This window comes from Dendrobates tinctorius, unplaced genomic scaffold (assembly GCF_039654945.1).
Source record: "Dendrobates tinctorius isolate UK_male_01 unplaced genomic scaffold, ASM3965494v1 ptg000122l, whole genome shotgun sequence".
Lineage (NCBI taxonomy): Eukaryota > Metazoa > Chordata > Amphibia > Anura > Dendrobatidae > Dendrobates > Dendrobates tinctorius.
In genome coordinates this window covers 3,707,944-3,726,223 of record NW_027361790.1, presented here as the reverse complement: position 1 = coordinate 3,726,223, position 18,280 = coordinate 3,707,944, and the positions used below count along the sequence as shown (strand labels likewise).

Below are 18,280 nucleotides of genomic sequence, written 5' to 3'. Positions count from 1 at the left end.
GAAAAAAAATCAGCAATATACAAAATGACAAAACACATCATTTGGATTCTAAATGACTCCATGTATACAAATCATGCATGATTTACTAAAGGTTAATACAAAGTGTTCTAAATAGTAGCTGATTACAAATTGTTTTCATGGATATATTTCTTAACAAAGAAGACCAATAAAGCCAAAAGATAAGTATGCTTATTTGCATGTTAATATTAAACATTTTAAAGTATTCCCTGAAGCACAAATTATTTTAATAGCAGATGGGGAACCATATTTCTGCAGATGTTATTCCAGAAGTAGTTTGCAAAAACATTTATGCGAAGCACGTAAAATTGTAATATATGTGTTAGGAGAGCAGTAGATGACTGGCTAATGCGAGCATAAAAGAGAATGTGGACTTGTAGAGTTGGCATTCACAGGTATATCGTATTTTATGGGCCTATCATACTTTAAATTGACATGTTGCATGTGCATGTTGAGCAGATTGCATTGTATATCTCAAATTTTCAAATGCTGTGAATGTCCAGTGATTCCCATTTAATGGAAGACTCAACAGAAAACGTCCGTGTGAAGAACAGGAGAGCAGCTAGTAGAAGCCTCATTAGGCTTGGGTTTGAAAATCACAATTTTTTTTCATTTTTTGTATTATTCTTATGAAAAAATCGAACATTATAGTAAAATTTAACAAATAAACTTCTTTTAAACAATAGTTCATTTTCTGATGATATATTCCCTTAAAAAGTTTTGCACAAAATTGGAAACATGATTTTCTTAAAGACAGTTGTTCATACATGTACAGTATGTTGTTTTGGGTATTATTACATCTATTAAAGTAACTGGGCATCTGCTAAAGGTACTGTCACACTTAGCGATGCACCAGCGATCCCGACCAGCGATATGACGCGGTCAGGATCGCTGGTGCATCGCTAAGTGGTCGCTAGTGAGCTGCCACACAGGCATATCTCACCAGCGACATTGCAGGGGTCAGGGGTCGTTGCTTACATGTCAGACGAGGCGATCCTGATGTCCTCCCGCCCGCATCCACGCTCGCTCGTCGGCGCCACAGGAAGCCCAGCAGGAAGCTGACGACGAGAAACGGTCCAGGACGTTTTCACGCAATCAGCGATAACCAGCGGGGGAGCCGGTCAGAGGTAAGTATCAGACACAGCGATATCGCTAGCAATATCGCTATAACGTCACAAAAAACAGTGACGTTATAGCGATATTGCTAGCGATATCGCTTAGTGTGACAGGCCCTTAATACAGAACCTATGGACAGATGTGGCAATGTTTCTGGTAGAAAGCATCCATTGTTTTGTAATCTTATTACCCCTATAAAGGTGTAGAGCCATGTGGCTACAATGATACACTATATTTATCAAACTCATTAAGTTACATAACATTCTTCCATATCTCATGAGAATGATATCTCCCAACATAAAGCCCCATATTCTGTACAGTCTACTAGAAAATAGAAAACTAATCAAGATCTGGAAGTAGATAAAGAACAAGGCATTGTCATACTCCTACCAGTTTCCACTCACGTGTCATCCCTTTCCAGAGACAAAACGGAATACTCGTATATTGGAATAAACAGCAATTTCTAGTCAATGGCATGAAATATTTTTGGTAAAGGGAAAGATGGAAACTCTTCCTTTCTGTCAAAGGTTCTTATAGTAATAATAGAAATATTTTCATTGCATTAAAGTTGAGTGAATTTACTGGAAGGCGAAATTATCAGCTAGAAGACATTATTGGGTTGGATGGGTATAAATATTTCCAGTTCTAATCATATGAGTCTCTGCTGGAGATTATTGGATCATACTCTGCTTCGTTGTAACCTTCTAACACCCCTCATCCAAAGTTAATTCTGCCTCTGGCATGCTGACACTGGTTGCCTAGATGGTATTAAAGTCCAGTTTCTGCCCCGCAACTCTATTGACAGTCATTACTGGTCTTGGGAATATATTATCTACACATCTGACTTGACAATACAAATTAATGTTTCTGCTTCTTGGTTCCTTTTCTATATAATTCTTTCAGTTGAATGCACTTTTTTTTAAGTTTTGCAGCATAATTTCCCCATGAGGAATATTGAAGAACAATGCTAGAAGTCAACATAAAATCTGTCGGCTATAAACACAGCAGGAACTAGACCAGTAAACATTTATTTTCAGCTTTTGATTTGAAGATTGAAGTTTCAATGAAGTTTTAGTTTTCAGAAAATTGGCTATTATAATTTATCTGAAAATAGGGAGAAAAGTTGACACATATGTCCTCATGTACAGTAAATGGCTACTTGAAACTATAACATGACAAAAGCTTGAGTACTGCTGACTTATTCCCAACCCCTAACACATTTTATTTGAAGGTTATTCTTTATAATCTGTACATACCTTTGGAAATGGGCATAACTGCATTACATTATATATGTTGTTCATATAATTGGTAACTGGTAATGCTTGCCACCAAAAAGCCAAAGAAAAATAAATCACTAAATATAATAGTAATAGGTATAATTTTATAAAATAAACAAACCTTATAGTGAGAAACAGACTAATGTCTGGTGTCCATCAACATAGTGCAGGTTGCTGGAAATAATATGTAATGTATGGATAACCTGCCTACTAATTGACTACTAAATGTTATCATCCAATGTTTAGGAGTAAAAAGAGAGCATGTTATAATTTTATAGTGAAATATATTAAATTAGTTTTTTTTTCCATGGAACATTTATGCATTTGGATACAAGAGATGCAAGCCTCACAACTATCCCAAAAATGGCGTTCTGATGTACACTGATGGGATGGCTAGAAATTCTGCGCTGAATTTTTGGAGTTGCCATAGAAATGAATGGTGGGACATGCACATGTGCATTCATCCCCTCTTTATTGACTGTAAGCTATGGAAGTCCTATTTCTGGAATAGATGTGAGTTGCAGTGCTGAGACCTACATCTGTTGGATATGTTAAATATGCCATACATGATAAAACTAAGGAAAGAAAAAGCGCAATAGGGTCTTATCTGAGTAAAAGATGAAATAAATTCAGATGGAATCTACTCACCTTTCCCAGAATGAATAAAAGCATGTAAATCAATGTCAGCCTGCTGCACGCCCGAGGTTCACAACCGTGACCGTCAATATAGTTCCTTTTGGATAAATTATTTAGGCTTACTGTGCGCTGCTGAGATCAGGATAAAGTCACCACATGAGAAACTTTTTAACTCTTTATTCCCAACGCGTTTCGAAATGAAAAACCATTTCTTCCTCAGGGGATGACAAGTAGTCTACTTGTCATCCCCTGAGGAAGAAATGGTTTTTCATTTCGAAACGCGTTGGGAATAAAGAGTTAAAAAGTTTCTCATGTGGTGACTTTATCCTGATCTCAGCAGCGCACAGTAAGCCTAAATAATTTATCCAAAAGGAACTAAATATTCCATACATGTCTAAGATAAGAATAACTTTTTAAATGTTCTATAAAACTTTAGTGTAATAATCGAGGCCAACATGAAAAGATTTTTTTTGCTCTATTCAATGGGTGATATCTGTTACTGAGGTGCTACGTCTGTGATGCACTGTTGCCCAGAAAAAAATGGCTTAACCTGGCAGTAGGGGTTGTTGTTAGGTTGCTCTCCTTGTGGATGGTCAGGCAATCTGCAGTGCTGCACCTAACACAGAGCCCTAGACTTAACTTTTTGAGGAATGCTTTTCCAGTTACCAAGTGTGTACTGAGTTGCATGTGACTAGTGTGTTCCTTTAGGAAGCAGCTATGGCTCTACGGTTAGGGTTATCGGATTTCGCTGTAGGGAGTATATGTGTAGACTCAGCCTAGTAGAGAAGAACCTTATTTTCATGTCAGTACTCTGTAGCAATTGAATAAGAGCCTTGAAAACTGTTCCCTACCTCACAACTCTTATTTTGCCTAGGGTGATGTCATTGCGGCTTGCAGATATGAAGGAGTCTCCTAAGGCCAGGTAAACCAAAGAGCCATGAGAGCTGGGAAGGAGACAGTTCTTAGGGCTCCCATTGAGCAGTGCCAGCCACACATAACTGATGTGGCCAATAGACTGGGTCATTCAAAAATATTTGTACCAACTCTACTAGGGACCTACTTACCAGAGGTTGTCATAAAGTGACAGGTGAGCTAACACACTTTGAACAAAATTCTTCATATCTTGTTCACATCATATCGTATCCTTTTGTTCCCACCTTATTGGGATATCCTACTTAGATATATCTCAAATACAGCTTTATAATATTGTTTTATGCTTCTTTTTGAAGTTTTATGGCTATCTTCATGAAAACATATAAAGCTTGATTTATGAATCCATGTGTAACTAGCAAAAAGCAATACATCTAATTATGATGGGGTCCAGAGGAGACCATGTGATGTGAACAATGTTTGAAGCCAAGTATATCAAACCAGGTTGGCATTACTATCAGCGAACCTTGAGGTTGTATTTTCTTATTTTACTTCCCATTGCTTTAGCGAATGCAATAAATCAGAGCCTCTTTTCGGCTGACGCACTAGCTGATCAACTGGAGAAACCTCAATGCTATTTTTGAGATGCTCTGTTGACTTAAATGGAGTGATTCTGAAAAAAAATAATGTCATCCTATTAATGAATGTATTATATTTTCCCTAATATATTCTTGAAGGAAGCCATGCAATGCGGCTTTAAGAATTAACTGTATTAATTTTCAATGCACTTCTAAAAATGAAAGCATGCACATTTATTCATGCGTGCTTTATCTATTTGTCACTTACCTGATAAACCACCGACATCCATCTTCTTGAGATTTTTTGCTTCAAGAATAACAACTGTTAGTTTGCCAGCCGTGGGTACATAGCGAAGGGAGAAGCAGATGTCACCAAGTTTCTCTTGCTGTAAAAACAATTCAAGCAATAAATCAGGCAAATATGGTTGTATTTATGCAGATTTATAGCACTAATATGTACCATAGCTAGGAAGTAATTCTATAGGGTGGAGTCATTAGGAAGGTTTTGACATCATTACATTGATTGTTATACTGCTTACACATCAGGTAATGTTTTCTTTCACCCTTCTGTTTACATGACATTTGATTAACACAAAACATTTCTTGAGAATTACGCAGTATTGTTTTGGATTATCCACTTATTATAAAAATCTACAACCTGCTATGGGCTACACAGCGACAAAGCAATATTTCAAATATTTTTTGGAATACTTACTAAAATGTATAAAACTACACCTCAAAATAAAAAAGCAAAATAAGCCTTAATGGCTAACTTAAGAAAGTTATCTAGTATTAAAAATCCATTTTCACATAGGGCCCAATTCATTAAGACCAGCGTTTTACATGCCAGTCTTAATGACGGGGCATTTTGGAGTAGGATGTACCGATTTTTTTAAGAGGCACACACCACTTAATGAACTTGACACATTTTCTTGGTGGCACACACCTCTATATGCCTTTGCTGAAATACTGTTCTAGTTTCTGCCATAAAACCAAGCTGCCAATATTGATGAACTGTTATGAGCGGTGGAAAGCACTAAATAAAATTATAAATAAAGTGCGTTCACCGCTCGGGGTCCACCGTGTGGTAGTTGGTGAAACCGCTGCTAGACGGTTGCAGAGCTATCAGGCGGTGAAGTGCACAGGGTTTGGATGAGACCCAGATGCAGAAAGCAAGCTCTGTTGAACACACAGAGCTGCAAGCATAAAGACATGTGAAATAACGCTGAGTCTGTTTTTAGACTCACAGAGTCTCAGCGAAAGTGTCACGGTATTTACAGTCACAGAAGTAGCCTTAGGCAGCAGGACTACTCCCTCTAGACCTACCGTTTGATAAGACACAAGGCGTCGCAGCTGCGGATGTGGGTATAGGCTGCAACTGCAGAGCGGCGAGAGCCGCAGGCAAGACGCTGCAAACGACTGGCGCAATGCAGACGCTAAGCTGCTGACTAAGATGGAGCTAGGCGCGCTGGCGCTGGCGCTGCTACTGGTGGCTGCCCAATCACTCACACAATCGTACTATCAGAGGGAAGGGGTTTCATAATAAGTCAGTCACCAGTCCAAGCATCCATCACCATACATACAGCAGCAGTATGAAAATACTAGCGCATGGCGGAACGGCCATGCGCACTTTTTATAGCATACGGGACCTGCCGGAAATCTCCAGAGCCCTGAGCAGAACCAATGGAATCAGGAGCAGGACCTGAGCACTTGACTCCTGAACTCCAATGGGAACTTATTCCACGAGCATGCCCAGAAGCTGGCTGAAAGGACTTAGCCTCTGGAGACAAATGTGAGGATCTGGATCTCTGCATATGTATGGCAGGACACAGATTCCTAACATGAACGTGGGAGTGGAAGTTGTAATGCCCCATTTAGCCCAAAACTTTTATGAAAACACCAAAAGTAATAGAATTTTTGACCAATACCCCAATTCTGCCAATGGATTAGCTGTCTTAGAGTCTTCTCTAGACTTTCAACCCTCCCTCCCAGATGCGGACAATCACAACTCTGCAGTGTCACCATCTCAGAGTTTTCCCTAAAGACGTGCACTTTTCTTCCTCCCTCCCAAAAGCTACTAATCACAGCTTGGTCTTGAAGTCTCAGAAACTGCCATGTTGTGACTGGCAGTGTCTTGGGTTTTTGGTGGGGGGGAGGAAGTCCCTGCAGAAAAGACTGGAGAAATGTTGAACTACTAACAGAAAATTCACATACTGCAACAAATGCAAATTAAGCGATTCAAAGCATTAAGGAAAAAAACACCAGACTCAGGGGAGCTCATCTACTATATAATCGTCTAATTCTGTCTGTCTGTCTGTCCGTCTGTAATGGAAATCCAGTGGCTCTGATTGGTTGCGCCCGGTCGGCCGCGACCAATCAGTGCATTTGAACGACGCATGCCTTCGTCGGGAGATCTGCAGCTCGGCGAGAGAGAGAGACTCTAGAATACCCGATGCAGGAGAATAGGGCCACCATCTAATGGATTTATAAAAAGCATTTAACTTTTTTCTGAGTCAGTGACTAGTCCACTTTAACTGTAGACAACTTCTCCAGCACTGCATTACACAGATAGCTCATTGATTTGAATGGCCCCTACATTTCCACTATGGTGGCACTCCGGGAATATTGTACACTTACTGCCAGGCTCAACCACAGTTAATAGTTGATTGCTAGGGATCACAACAGGGGGACACTTTGCGATCATCATATGATTATTATACTGTCAAAAAAGACGCTTCCATCAAGCAGGGAGGGTCAAAAAAGACAAAAATGAACAAAGAGAACAACCATGAACCGTGAACAACCTTGGCTTTGTGGCCAAATTAAACTTCCTAACTTTCATCTGTACATTATCTATTCTTCCTATTTGATTTTCCTATATCCTACTGTATATGTGTAAGCACTTAAAAAAAGGTTAGTAATGACAGAAAATCAAGCCTGTATCAAAATGGAAAAAGGGGGTAAAAAAACAAATTATATGTAAAATGTTAGGCTGGTACCTAAATTAGTCAAAAACTAAAACCCTAACTAATAAAGTTAGCTCTTATCTTTTAGGTAATACAATGCTCAAATAATACCAGCTTACCAGGCATTTTTCATAAATTAACAAAAAACAATAATGTATCATATTAAAATAAAATGCTATGTCAAAGAAAATCCCCAAAGACTGAAGACATCTGTTCAATAAAGAACTACTTTACCTTCTACACAGAGGGCATACAAGCTATTAAAGAACATACAATGATTTTGACAAATGAACGGTCGGCAAAACTGGTATTTCCGTTATCTGATGATTTTAGTTTAAGAAGTATTCTGTTCGTCAGCAATCTGAGTGTGAGCTTCTATTACATATAGATAGGTGATATAAAAAATACATCACATTTCTGATATGACTTTGTAAGCCAAGCCTAGACAGATACAAAGATTCTCCACATTTACAATATTTCATCAGAATACTCTTTTGGAAACACTTTTTAGCAGGCATAGAATAGCTAGATAAATTGCTATGGCTGCCGCATCATAGATTTATCAAACTCACATCTCGTACAGAACTATAGTGTGCAAACTGTGAAGCGCTGCGGAATATGTTAGCGCTATATAAAAATAAAGATTATTATTATTAAAGATTATTATAGTCTTGTTGTGTACAAGAAGCCATAAAGCACAATTTAAAGAAAATACAGACATTTCCTTACTTAATAGAGCTTTAGCATTATGAATAGTATAATAAATCACAATGATTGTATTACTTTATGAAATCAATAAATAATGAATCTATAAATTAAAGTATTAATTCAAATAATAGTCATCTCATATGCAAATTTAATGTATATTTTAATGCAAATTTAAAATATCTTGTTTTATTGCTTAGAATTTTGGTTAATTAGGCCTTCAAGTTAACCCACCAGATGGGCAATAATAACATCATATTTTGACAGGTACACTAATCGGAAGTTGGCACATTCACTTGAAATTAAAACCATGTCTTACAATACAAATATTTAATCATGTATGTCTTGTTCTGAGCTTCAGGCGTTCGTTGTGTTCATTTCTCCATTTTGCCATACATGCCATCACATGTCTACTTCTGTCATTGCAGCTGTTTCTCACACAGATGGGCCAACCCTTTATTACCCTAATCCCAATGTCTTGGTGTTTGCTGTTCTACTTTTATCTTTGCAGCCTAGTCTGTGTTTGAAGAAAACTATCATCATAAAGCAAATCAATAAGGAAAAAGCAGCTGGTAGCATCCCTGATGTCTAGATGTAGATCTCATGTGTGGGTGAAGACTGGTAGATTTTCAGTTTTTTTCTATTCTGATTACCTACATGGCATTTAAAAACATTAGAAAATGAAAATCTCAAACATTTTTGCCACTTTGGTGCAGGAAATACCTTAGCATTTTAAAGCTTGGAGTAATCTCTGTTGCATGTATGCAATCTATATACAGACTTTGGATTGTCTTACAATTCATAGAAGAATAAACAACTTGAGGTTTTATATTAAGCCATGACTTCAAGAAACAGAATGGACTCTTGCAAGATAAAGAATTGATATAATTTTTGAAGACTTAGGATCCTCTCCAGACTATTAAATGCTATGATGTGCAAACGGGGTCTCCAGTGATCTAATTATTTTATATAGGGACCATGTGGATATAGATGTAAGATTTTTTTTCCCTTCAAATACATAATTTATAGGAGTAAATTACTTTGATCATTACATGAAATGTGCAAGGTACAGTTAGCGGTTCCCACTGCGTGACTTGCAGAAACAGCATTAACCTCCTTCTTCAGAACACTAAACTGACAGCAAGCACGCTCTGCTCTCAGAGCTCATTGTCATGCATTACTTATCACTCTTAATTTAAAGAAGCGTGGCACATGAAAGGGATTATATCAAAATGAACATTTTGTTGGGGAGCTTGTCAAAGTAAAATCAGACCATTTCCATGGCAAAGTGGCACTTTCAGCTAATCATCTGGTCTCTGTTCTTTTGCTGGTTAGGAGACATATAAGCTGCATTTAGGCAAAATTATCAATTTGCATATTAAAAGCAGTTGTGGCTAAAATGAGTAAGAAATATTGCCTTGGACAGCTTTATATATTAGTTCTTTTCATTTCTATTGCGAGTTGTAATATTATGTGGCATCAATTCTATAACATCAGATATATCTCATATAGTCAGAGAACATAACCAATGTTATGAAATGCTGCCATTTGTTACAATGAAAGCAGGGGAGAACTATAGTGGGCACAAGGATTGCAGTCATATCTGGGCCCTGGAGCCAAACGGGGCCCAAAATTTCTATTTGAGATGACAATATTTTTAAAGACCCATGATGGGGGCAATGTCGGAGATTTTACATTGGAGCCCAAAAGTTTGACGTTAAACCACTAAATTGGAGCAGAATTGCTCCTGTATCAGAATAACAGGTATCAATGTCATATAGTAGCATAACCAAAGCTTGCAAAATAAGTATACTCAGTAGGGCTCATCAAGCATAGCTCGACTGTAAAGCTTAGCTTAGGTGAACTCCCTTTATAAGATCTTCGATGCATAGACACTTGGAAGGAGTAATTTAATACAAACTGATCATGATGGAAATTATTTATTTTGGACCTAGTGTAAGTCCATTGGATATAAAACTGGCTAATCAATATATTTTCTTATATATGCTAAGGGTTGGATCCATGAAATGATGAATCAAGCTGGACTACAATCTAGCTGATATGAGTAGTTTGGGATTCCATAATAGTAACTATGAATTTTTTGCCAAGAAAAGTGCTACTTATGATTTTAACAAAGACATATGGAACACACAAGATAGACAGATGCACCAGAAGAGGCACATCTCTGTAAATTGCTTTGTACAGAAGCTATCTCCTATTAAAGTGACTTTTCAGGACTACAATGCATTGTATATAGCTGTACCACTTCAGGTGGCCCTTCAATCAGCTGATTGGTTATATGCTCTGAAAGTCAGTCCCTCAAGATATAATACTATTGACCTATTTTAATCCCTTTATGACTTTGGATGTATTATTCCATGGATGTGCCCTGGGACTTAATGCCCATGGACAGAATAGCATGGCATATGCGATCAGCAGTGCTCTCGGGGGGAGCGCGACTGATCGTGGCCGGGTGTCAGCTGATTCTCACAGCTGACACCAGGCACTAAGTGCCAGGAGTGGTCACGGATCGCTCCCGGCACTTTGACCCCCGAAACACTGCGATCAAACATGATCGCAGCATTTCTGGAGCAGGCAGAGGGGGTCCCGATCGCTCTCATGGTAACCTGATGTCGTCATGGTGACATCCGGGTTACCAGAGCTGAGAGACTTCCTATCAGGTGCAGTGCATGTCAGGAGGACTCTGAGGTCAGTGTGCACAGAGTGCAGGGGTGACAGCTCTGTAACGACCCGATCTATAAAACTGTACCACTAGTTAACCCCTTTAGTGAACACCATTAAGAAAAAACAAGGCAAACAAAACAATGCTTTATCATCATATCACTGAACATAAAGTGGAATAACACGCAATCAAAAAGCCGGATATAAATAAACATGGTGCTGCTGAAAACGTCATCTTGTCCCGCAAAAAACAAGCTTCCATATAGCCCCATTACGGAAAAATAAAAAAGTTATAGCTCTCAGAATAAAGAGATGCAAAAATAATTATTTTTCTATAAAATAGTTTTTATTGAATAAAAGAGCCAAAAATAAAAGAATGATATCAATGAGGTATGGCTGTAATCATACTGACCTGAAGAATAAAACTGCTTTATCAATTTTACCACACACGGAACGGTAAAAATGCCCCCCAAAAGAAATTCATGAATTGCTGGTGTTTGTTCATTCCGCCTACCAAAAATTAGAATAAAAAGCGATAAAAAAGTGATGTGCCTGAAAATGGTACCAATAAAAATGTCAACTCGGCCCGCAAAAAACAAGACCTCACATGACTCTGTGGGCCAAAATATGGAAAAATTATACCTCTCAAAATATGGTGATGCAAAAACTATTTTTTTGCAATAAAAATCATCTTTTAATGTGTGACAGCTGCCAAACAAAAAACACGCTATAAAAACCCACTATAAATAGTAAATCAACCTCCCTTTATCACCCCCTTAGTTTGGGAAAAATAATAAAATAAAAAAAGTATTTATTTCCATTTTCCCATTAGGGTTAGGGTTGGGATTAGGGATAGGGTTAGGATTGGGGCTAAAATTAGGGTTAGTGTTGGGGCTAATGTTAAGGTTAGGCTTGGAGCTAAAGCTAGGGTCAGGGTTGGGGCTAAAGTTAGGGTTAGGGTTGGGGCTAAAGTTAGGATTATGGTTAGGATTGGGACAAGTGTTAGGGTTGGGATTAGGCTTAGGGGTATGTTAGGGTTAGGGGTGTGATTAGGGTTATGGTTAGGGTTGGCATTAGGGTTAGGGGTGTGTTGGGGTTAGGGCTGGAGTTAGAATTGGAGGTTTCCACTGTTTAGGCACATCAGGGGCTCTCCAAAAGCGACATGGGTCTGATCTCAATTCCAGCCAATTCTGCTTTGAAAAAGTCAAACGGTGCTCCTTCCCTTCCAAGCTCTGCCATGTGCCCAAGCAGTGGTTTACTCCCATATATGGGGTTTCAGCTTACTCAGGACAAATTGCACAACAACTTTTGTGGTCCAATTTCTCCTGTTACCCTTGAGAAAATAAAAAATTGGGGTTGAAAATATCATTTTTGTAAAAATAATAAGATTTTTTTCATTTTTATGGCTCTACATTATAAACTTCTGTGAAGCACTTGGGGGTTCAAAGTGCTCACCACAAATCTAGATAAGTTCCTTAGGGGGTCTACTTTCCATAATGGTGTCACTTGTGGGGGGTTTCCACTGTTTAGGCACATCAGGGGCTCTCCAAATGTGACATGGCGACCGATCTCAATTCCAGCCAATTCTACATTGAAAAGTGAAACGGCGCTCCTTCCCTTCCGAGCTCTGCCATGTGCCCAAACAGTAGTTTACCTGCATATATATGGGGTATCAGCGTACTCATGACAAATTGTACAACAACTTTTTGAGTCCAATTTCTCCTGTTACCCTTGGTAAAATAAAAAAAAAAATTGGATCTGAAGGAATTTTTTTGTGAAAAAAATTAAATGTTCATTTTTTTAAACATTCCAAAAATTCCTGTGAAGCACCTGAAGTGGTAATAAACTTCTTGAATGTGGTTTTGGGCACCTTGAGGGGTGCAGTTTTTAGAATGGTGTCACTTTTGGGTATTTTCTATCATATAGACCCCTCAAAGTGACTTCAAATGTGATGTGGTCCCTTAAAAGAAAATGTTGATGTAAAAACAAGAAATCGCTGGTCAAATTTTAACCCTTATAGCTTCATAACAAAAAAAAGTTGGTTCCAAAATTGTGCTGATGTACAGTAGACATGTGGGAAATGCTATTTATTAGCTATTTTGTGTGACATATTTCTCTGCTTTAAAGGCATCAAAATTCAAAGTTGGAAAATTGCAAAACGTTCAAAATTTTCACCAAATTTCCATTTTTCCACAAATAAATGCAAGTCACCTCAAAAGAAATGTTACCACTATCATGAAGTACAAAATGACAAAAGAAAACACTGTAAGAAGCACCAGGATCCATGGAAGCGTTCCAGAGTTATTACATCATGAAGGGACAGTGGTCAGAATTGTAAAAATTGGCCCGGTCATTAACATGCAAACCACCCTTGGGGGTAAAAGGGTTAGGGATGTCTCATTAATATGTAGAGTCATATAAATCCTTTAAAGATGCATGCAATTTATGATTATTAAAATGTGGTGTTGAGAATGTTCCATTTTAAGCACCAAGTAGGCGCTTATTTACAGTCACTGCTTGCACATACTTGTTTAAGTTATGCTCCTGAGGCACACCTTAGCTTTTGTCAGTTTTGAATTTTTGGACATTTGCTTTTTTTCTCCATCGTTTCTGTGATCTTTGGTAGATGTCTAATCCTGCATGTGGGAGTTCTGCATAGCTTCTCACAACCCAATAAGTAAAATGAACAGAACCACCAGATCTATTCCCCCTCTCACTAAGGGTCCCACAGTAGCCATCTAGTCTTCCTTTATTATATTTATTCCCTAGACATAAGTACATTTTGGCCATAGACATTGAAATTTCTTCCAGTAGATCACACTTTTTTACAGGATCCTTTTCAAGGATTTGAAATATATTACGTCTTAAAAGGAATCTGTCTAGACTTTTTCTGTCTGTACATGTCCCCTCTGAAATATAAAGTGCAGCTGAATATGTTGGCGCTATAAAAATAAAAAATATTATTATTATTATTATTATTATTATTATTATTATATGTAAGAATGGATGCTATATAGATGCCAGATGCACTGACTGACAGCCGTCCCTAATGACGAGCTTTTGTCAGCCTGTGGCGGGGGCGCAGTTAGATCAGCCGCTCTATATACAGAGAGTGGGGCTGAACCTGCACCTGTACTGCCCCCATGACTGAAACCACAACAGGGTCTAAGTGCCAATGCTGGGCAGGTTCACAATGCTATTAACCCCATATCTGCAGATTAATAGGGTTTTTACAGATTACAGGTTCCCATTAAAGATATTCTAGCACATAGAAAGGTCACTGTTATGTGCAGACAACATAGTGATAAGCTTCAATGGCCTACACATATTATTTTATAATTTCGTGGAAACATTTCATATTGTGTTAAATCTGTTCCCAATATGTGCTTAGAAGTGTATTGGGTAGAAAAAAGTATGGGGGCACAACCGAACTATTCAAAGGGATCCAACATTGACCTATACCATAGTATATGATTAACAAGGAGAGAAAAGAGATAGGTCACAAACAGGGGATCACCCTAGGCAGGAAATAGCACGAAAAATTCAAATTTTATTAGACACAGAAAAACAGACATCAAAAATGTAAAAACATTAAGAATGGTCACACATGTGACGCATATATACAAAATCCAGAAAGCTCGTAATAGAGCAAACAACCCACCGCCAAACACTCCACAATGAATTAGAATTATAACCCTAGGTCCATGTAAACAGCATGTCAGCATGTAGAAAATTATACACCCTCAAATAGAGATATTTGACCATATGAAAGGAAGAAAACAGTCCCTAAGTAGTTATAGTGGGTAATGGTTTTATAGCCTGAGAAAGGATTTGCACTGATAGCAATAGGTTACCACAAATAGAAATGTAAATATATTGCCTATAAGATATCTTATCTACATGCAATGCAAAAATCCCCCGTTACACACTGCGATATCGCTAGCAATATCGCTGTAAAGTCACCGATTTTGTGACGTTACAGCGATATTACTAGCGATATCGCTGCATGTGATACTTACCTCCGACCGGCTCCCCCGCTGGTTATCGCTGATCGCGCGAGAAGCTGCTGGATCATTCCTCGTCGTCCACTTCCTGTGGCGCTTCCTGCTGTGACGAGGAGCGACGCGTGGAGCTGGGCGGGAGGACGCAGGATCACCACATCTGACAGGTAAGTAGCGATCCCCGTCCCCTGCGATGTCGCTGGTGAGATCTGCCTGTGTGGCAGCTCACTAGCGACCACCCAGCGATTCACCAGCGATCCTGACCGCGTCATATCGCTGGTCGGGATCGCTGGTGAGTCGCTAGGTGTAACGGTACCCTAAGAGTTAGTAGGCCATGTGGTTGAAATAGCTTCCTTCAGGAATACAAGTACCCACACCTCAAAGATAGACATGAAGCATACCAAAAGCCCACATAATCTGAGCCCATAGGGAGAAAAAAGAGAGGTATAGGCTAAAATAGCCCACTACTATGATCAACATAAATTCATATCAGCAGTATTCAGAACCCATGTGGAGTGAGGCAAGGCAGGGTGAAGAGCCCCGACGCGTATCACCACTCTAGGTGGCTTCGTCAGGGGTACTAGCTGCCCGTCTGCTGAGGAAGTGTATTGGGCTGTCTTCTCTGCTTCTTTTCTTTTGCAAAGCAGCATGTCCAATGAGACTGATTTGCTTTGAAAAGAAAAATTTAGTTTATCTTGTTTTGTTAATATTTCTATTTGATTTCTATAATGTTTTTGTCTTGGTCAGGTGGTGAATACGTAGGTGGTCTCATCATTAGAGATACTGTAAAGTTAATAGAGTGTGGTAACATCAAGCAGAAATCCACTAGAAACTGATACAGGTAGTATGTTCAAAAATTGTATAACGTTCATTTATACAAAGACTTAACTTTATAGGCTTTATCTTTACTAGAAGTTTTCAGAGATGTTAATTTTTAATCTTACATTATTTGAAATTAAGGACAGCTTAGAATGATTCCTATGTTTGCTCTTATCATATTAAAAATAAAAACACTGATATAAAAGAAACTTTGCATATTATGGTTGAGTAAAAAATATGCATGTAAAAGGCTGATAAAAAAAACTTTTTTTTTGCTTTTCCAAGTGAATGACATTTATTTCTGCAGTTTTTATAGTGACATTTTTAGAACTTGAAGATAATTTGCATGATTAAGTACTTTCAGATTAGCTGGTTGATTAACTCAGTGAGTCTCTCACTTGTGACCTGCTAAATGAAAAAAACAAAAAAAATCCTCATACATGAATATTGCCTGGATTAGATCATTTGAAAATGAAGAAATAAATAAAATGGTTTGAGAAATGCTTGTTATAACCATATCACTTAATTTTACAGTATAAGGGTATAATCACACCACATGGTAATGGCGCAACAGAGAGCCAAAAAATTACTACACAGAGGAAAAACCATGACTTGTTGATTTTACAGAGGGCTGATTACATTTCAGGCCAAACAACAGTTAAATCAAGACTGATTTGCTTATTTTTTTTTCTTTACAAATGATATATGGATCTGTCTCTTAGGCCATTTTCACACGTTCAGTATTTGGTCAGTATTTTACCTCAGTATTTATAAGCCAAAACCAGGAGAGGAACAATCAGAGGAAACATATAATAGAAACACGTCACCACTTGTGTATTTATCACCCACTCCTGGTTTTGGCTTACAGATACTGAGGTAAAATACAGACCAAAAACTGACCGTTTGAATGTGGCCTTAAGGTATCTATTACCCTAGGCGCTCATAAACACTGGTACGAAGCATATACGGAAGTGATTGGAGCTTGGATATCTCCTTAAAGGGAATAACTTATCAGAAAATGATACTGTTTAATCAAGTTTTAAGCTAAACATATATACTCTATATATATTAATTTTTGGTGATTTTTTTTCCAGTTTTCAATGTCACTTAGGAAATGTAATAGCTTCATCTAAACTCATCTTCCCTTTTGTGAACCACACTGGCACTTGTTTTAGCGATGGCTTGTCTTTTTATTACTGGAGCATCATAGAAACTTTTAGTGACAAGCAGCACAATTCTATTGCTAAGACTACAGTGATTCAAGGTATTTTTAAGCTATATATGAGAGCTGTGTCTCTATCGGAGGAAAAAAATGATGGTGCTTCACAAATAAACACTATAATTTGGGTTTTATGAAAATGCTACTTCAACGTCATTACCAGCTGAAAAGCCCATGCAATCATCAGTTCTTCACACACCTCTAAAAAGCTATGGTTGAAAACACTTTAAAGCAGGACGCAGACACTAGGAAATGCTCTTTCATTTCAAAATGGGGGTCATGATGTCAAATATCACGTGTATTGGTTCAAGGGAAATGTTAGAACTCAAAAGGGAAAGAAAACAAGAAAAAGGTAGGGAGAATTTCTTTGAAAGGAAACCGAAAAGAAAAATCTCTCAGGAATGACATTTTAGTGCACTTTGCCTCTTCCCACTAATGCCTACAGCTGGCTGCTATGCTTTAATGATTGCATCTCATTCCATTTTGTATCTTGGCTTCCTCTTAGCTTCTGCCTGATCATATTTCTAAATGTCACTCACGTTTATGTGGGCCATTGCACAAAACAAAATTAATTTAACTCAGAACAGAATCTTAATAATATTACTTTTGACAGCATGGAAAACTTATTAACTATAGCTTGTCAAAAAGCTTTTCCACGAAAGAATTAAACATCGAGTGGAAACGTAATATGTGCTGAAGCTGTGTTCATTTATAGTTTAAGAGACGTTGCTGGACGTTAAACTGTACAGCTCTTCTATAATTACGGTGAAATAATGTGGGTATTGTATGGTGTGAAGAGGTAATCTTTGTTCTATTATAATGGGAAATAGGAATTCACAACGCAATTGCTTGCATGGAAAATAAGCTGGAGCAGAGTGGCAATACCATCTAGATGAGAACTCAACACGAGAATCTGTTTTCACGGTTCGGTCTTGTGAATGCTGAGAAGCCCCGATATCATAGATGGCATATTTCACTGTCTTCAGTCCATCTATCTTTTACTTTCAGTAGGCACTACTATGTGGATATTAGGACACGTTCAGTATTTGGTCAGTATTTTAAATCAGTATTTGTAAGCCAAAACCAGGAACGGGTGAAAAATGCAGACTTGTTTCTATTATACTTTTCCTACAAATGTTCCTCTCCTGATTTTGGCTTACAAATACTGGTGTGAAATACTGACGAAATAATGATTATGTGATCATGACCTATCTCTCCAAATGATCGGTATGACTTTACAAAGTCTATTTTCCCTCCCTAAAAAAATATGCATATTTTGCTTGTCTTTTTTTATATTGTCAAGCTTTATTTTACATTGTTGGAAATTTTTATATGCTTCTTTTTGTTTTCAAACAGGAGAATAACATTTTTCCGTAGAGAAGAGCATCTGAAG

The 18,280-nt window shown here is 37.9% G+C and overlaps 1 protein-coding gene across 2 annotated transcripts in view; it reads right to left on the bottom strand.

Moving 5' to 3' along the window:
• The window catches only part of SYT1 (synaptotagmin 1), a 1,076,321-nt gene that overhangs the window by 160,514 nt on the left and 897,527 nt on the right, over positions 1-18,280 (bottom strand). For both annotated transcript variants that reach the window (XM_073541509.1, XM_073541510.1), the window contains exon 11: positions 4,764-4,881. In XM_073541509.1, the coding sequence (XP_073397610.1) occupies positions 4,764-4,881 (118 nt within the window). The remainder of the gene's footprint in view (positions 1-4,763; positions 4,882-18,280) is intronic.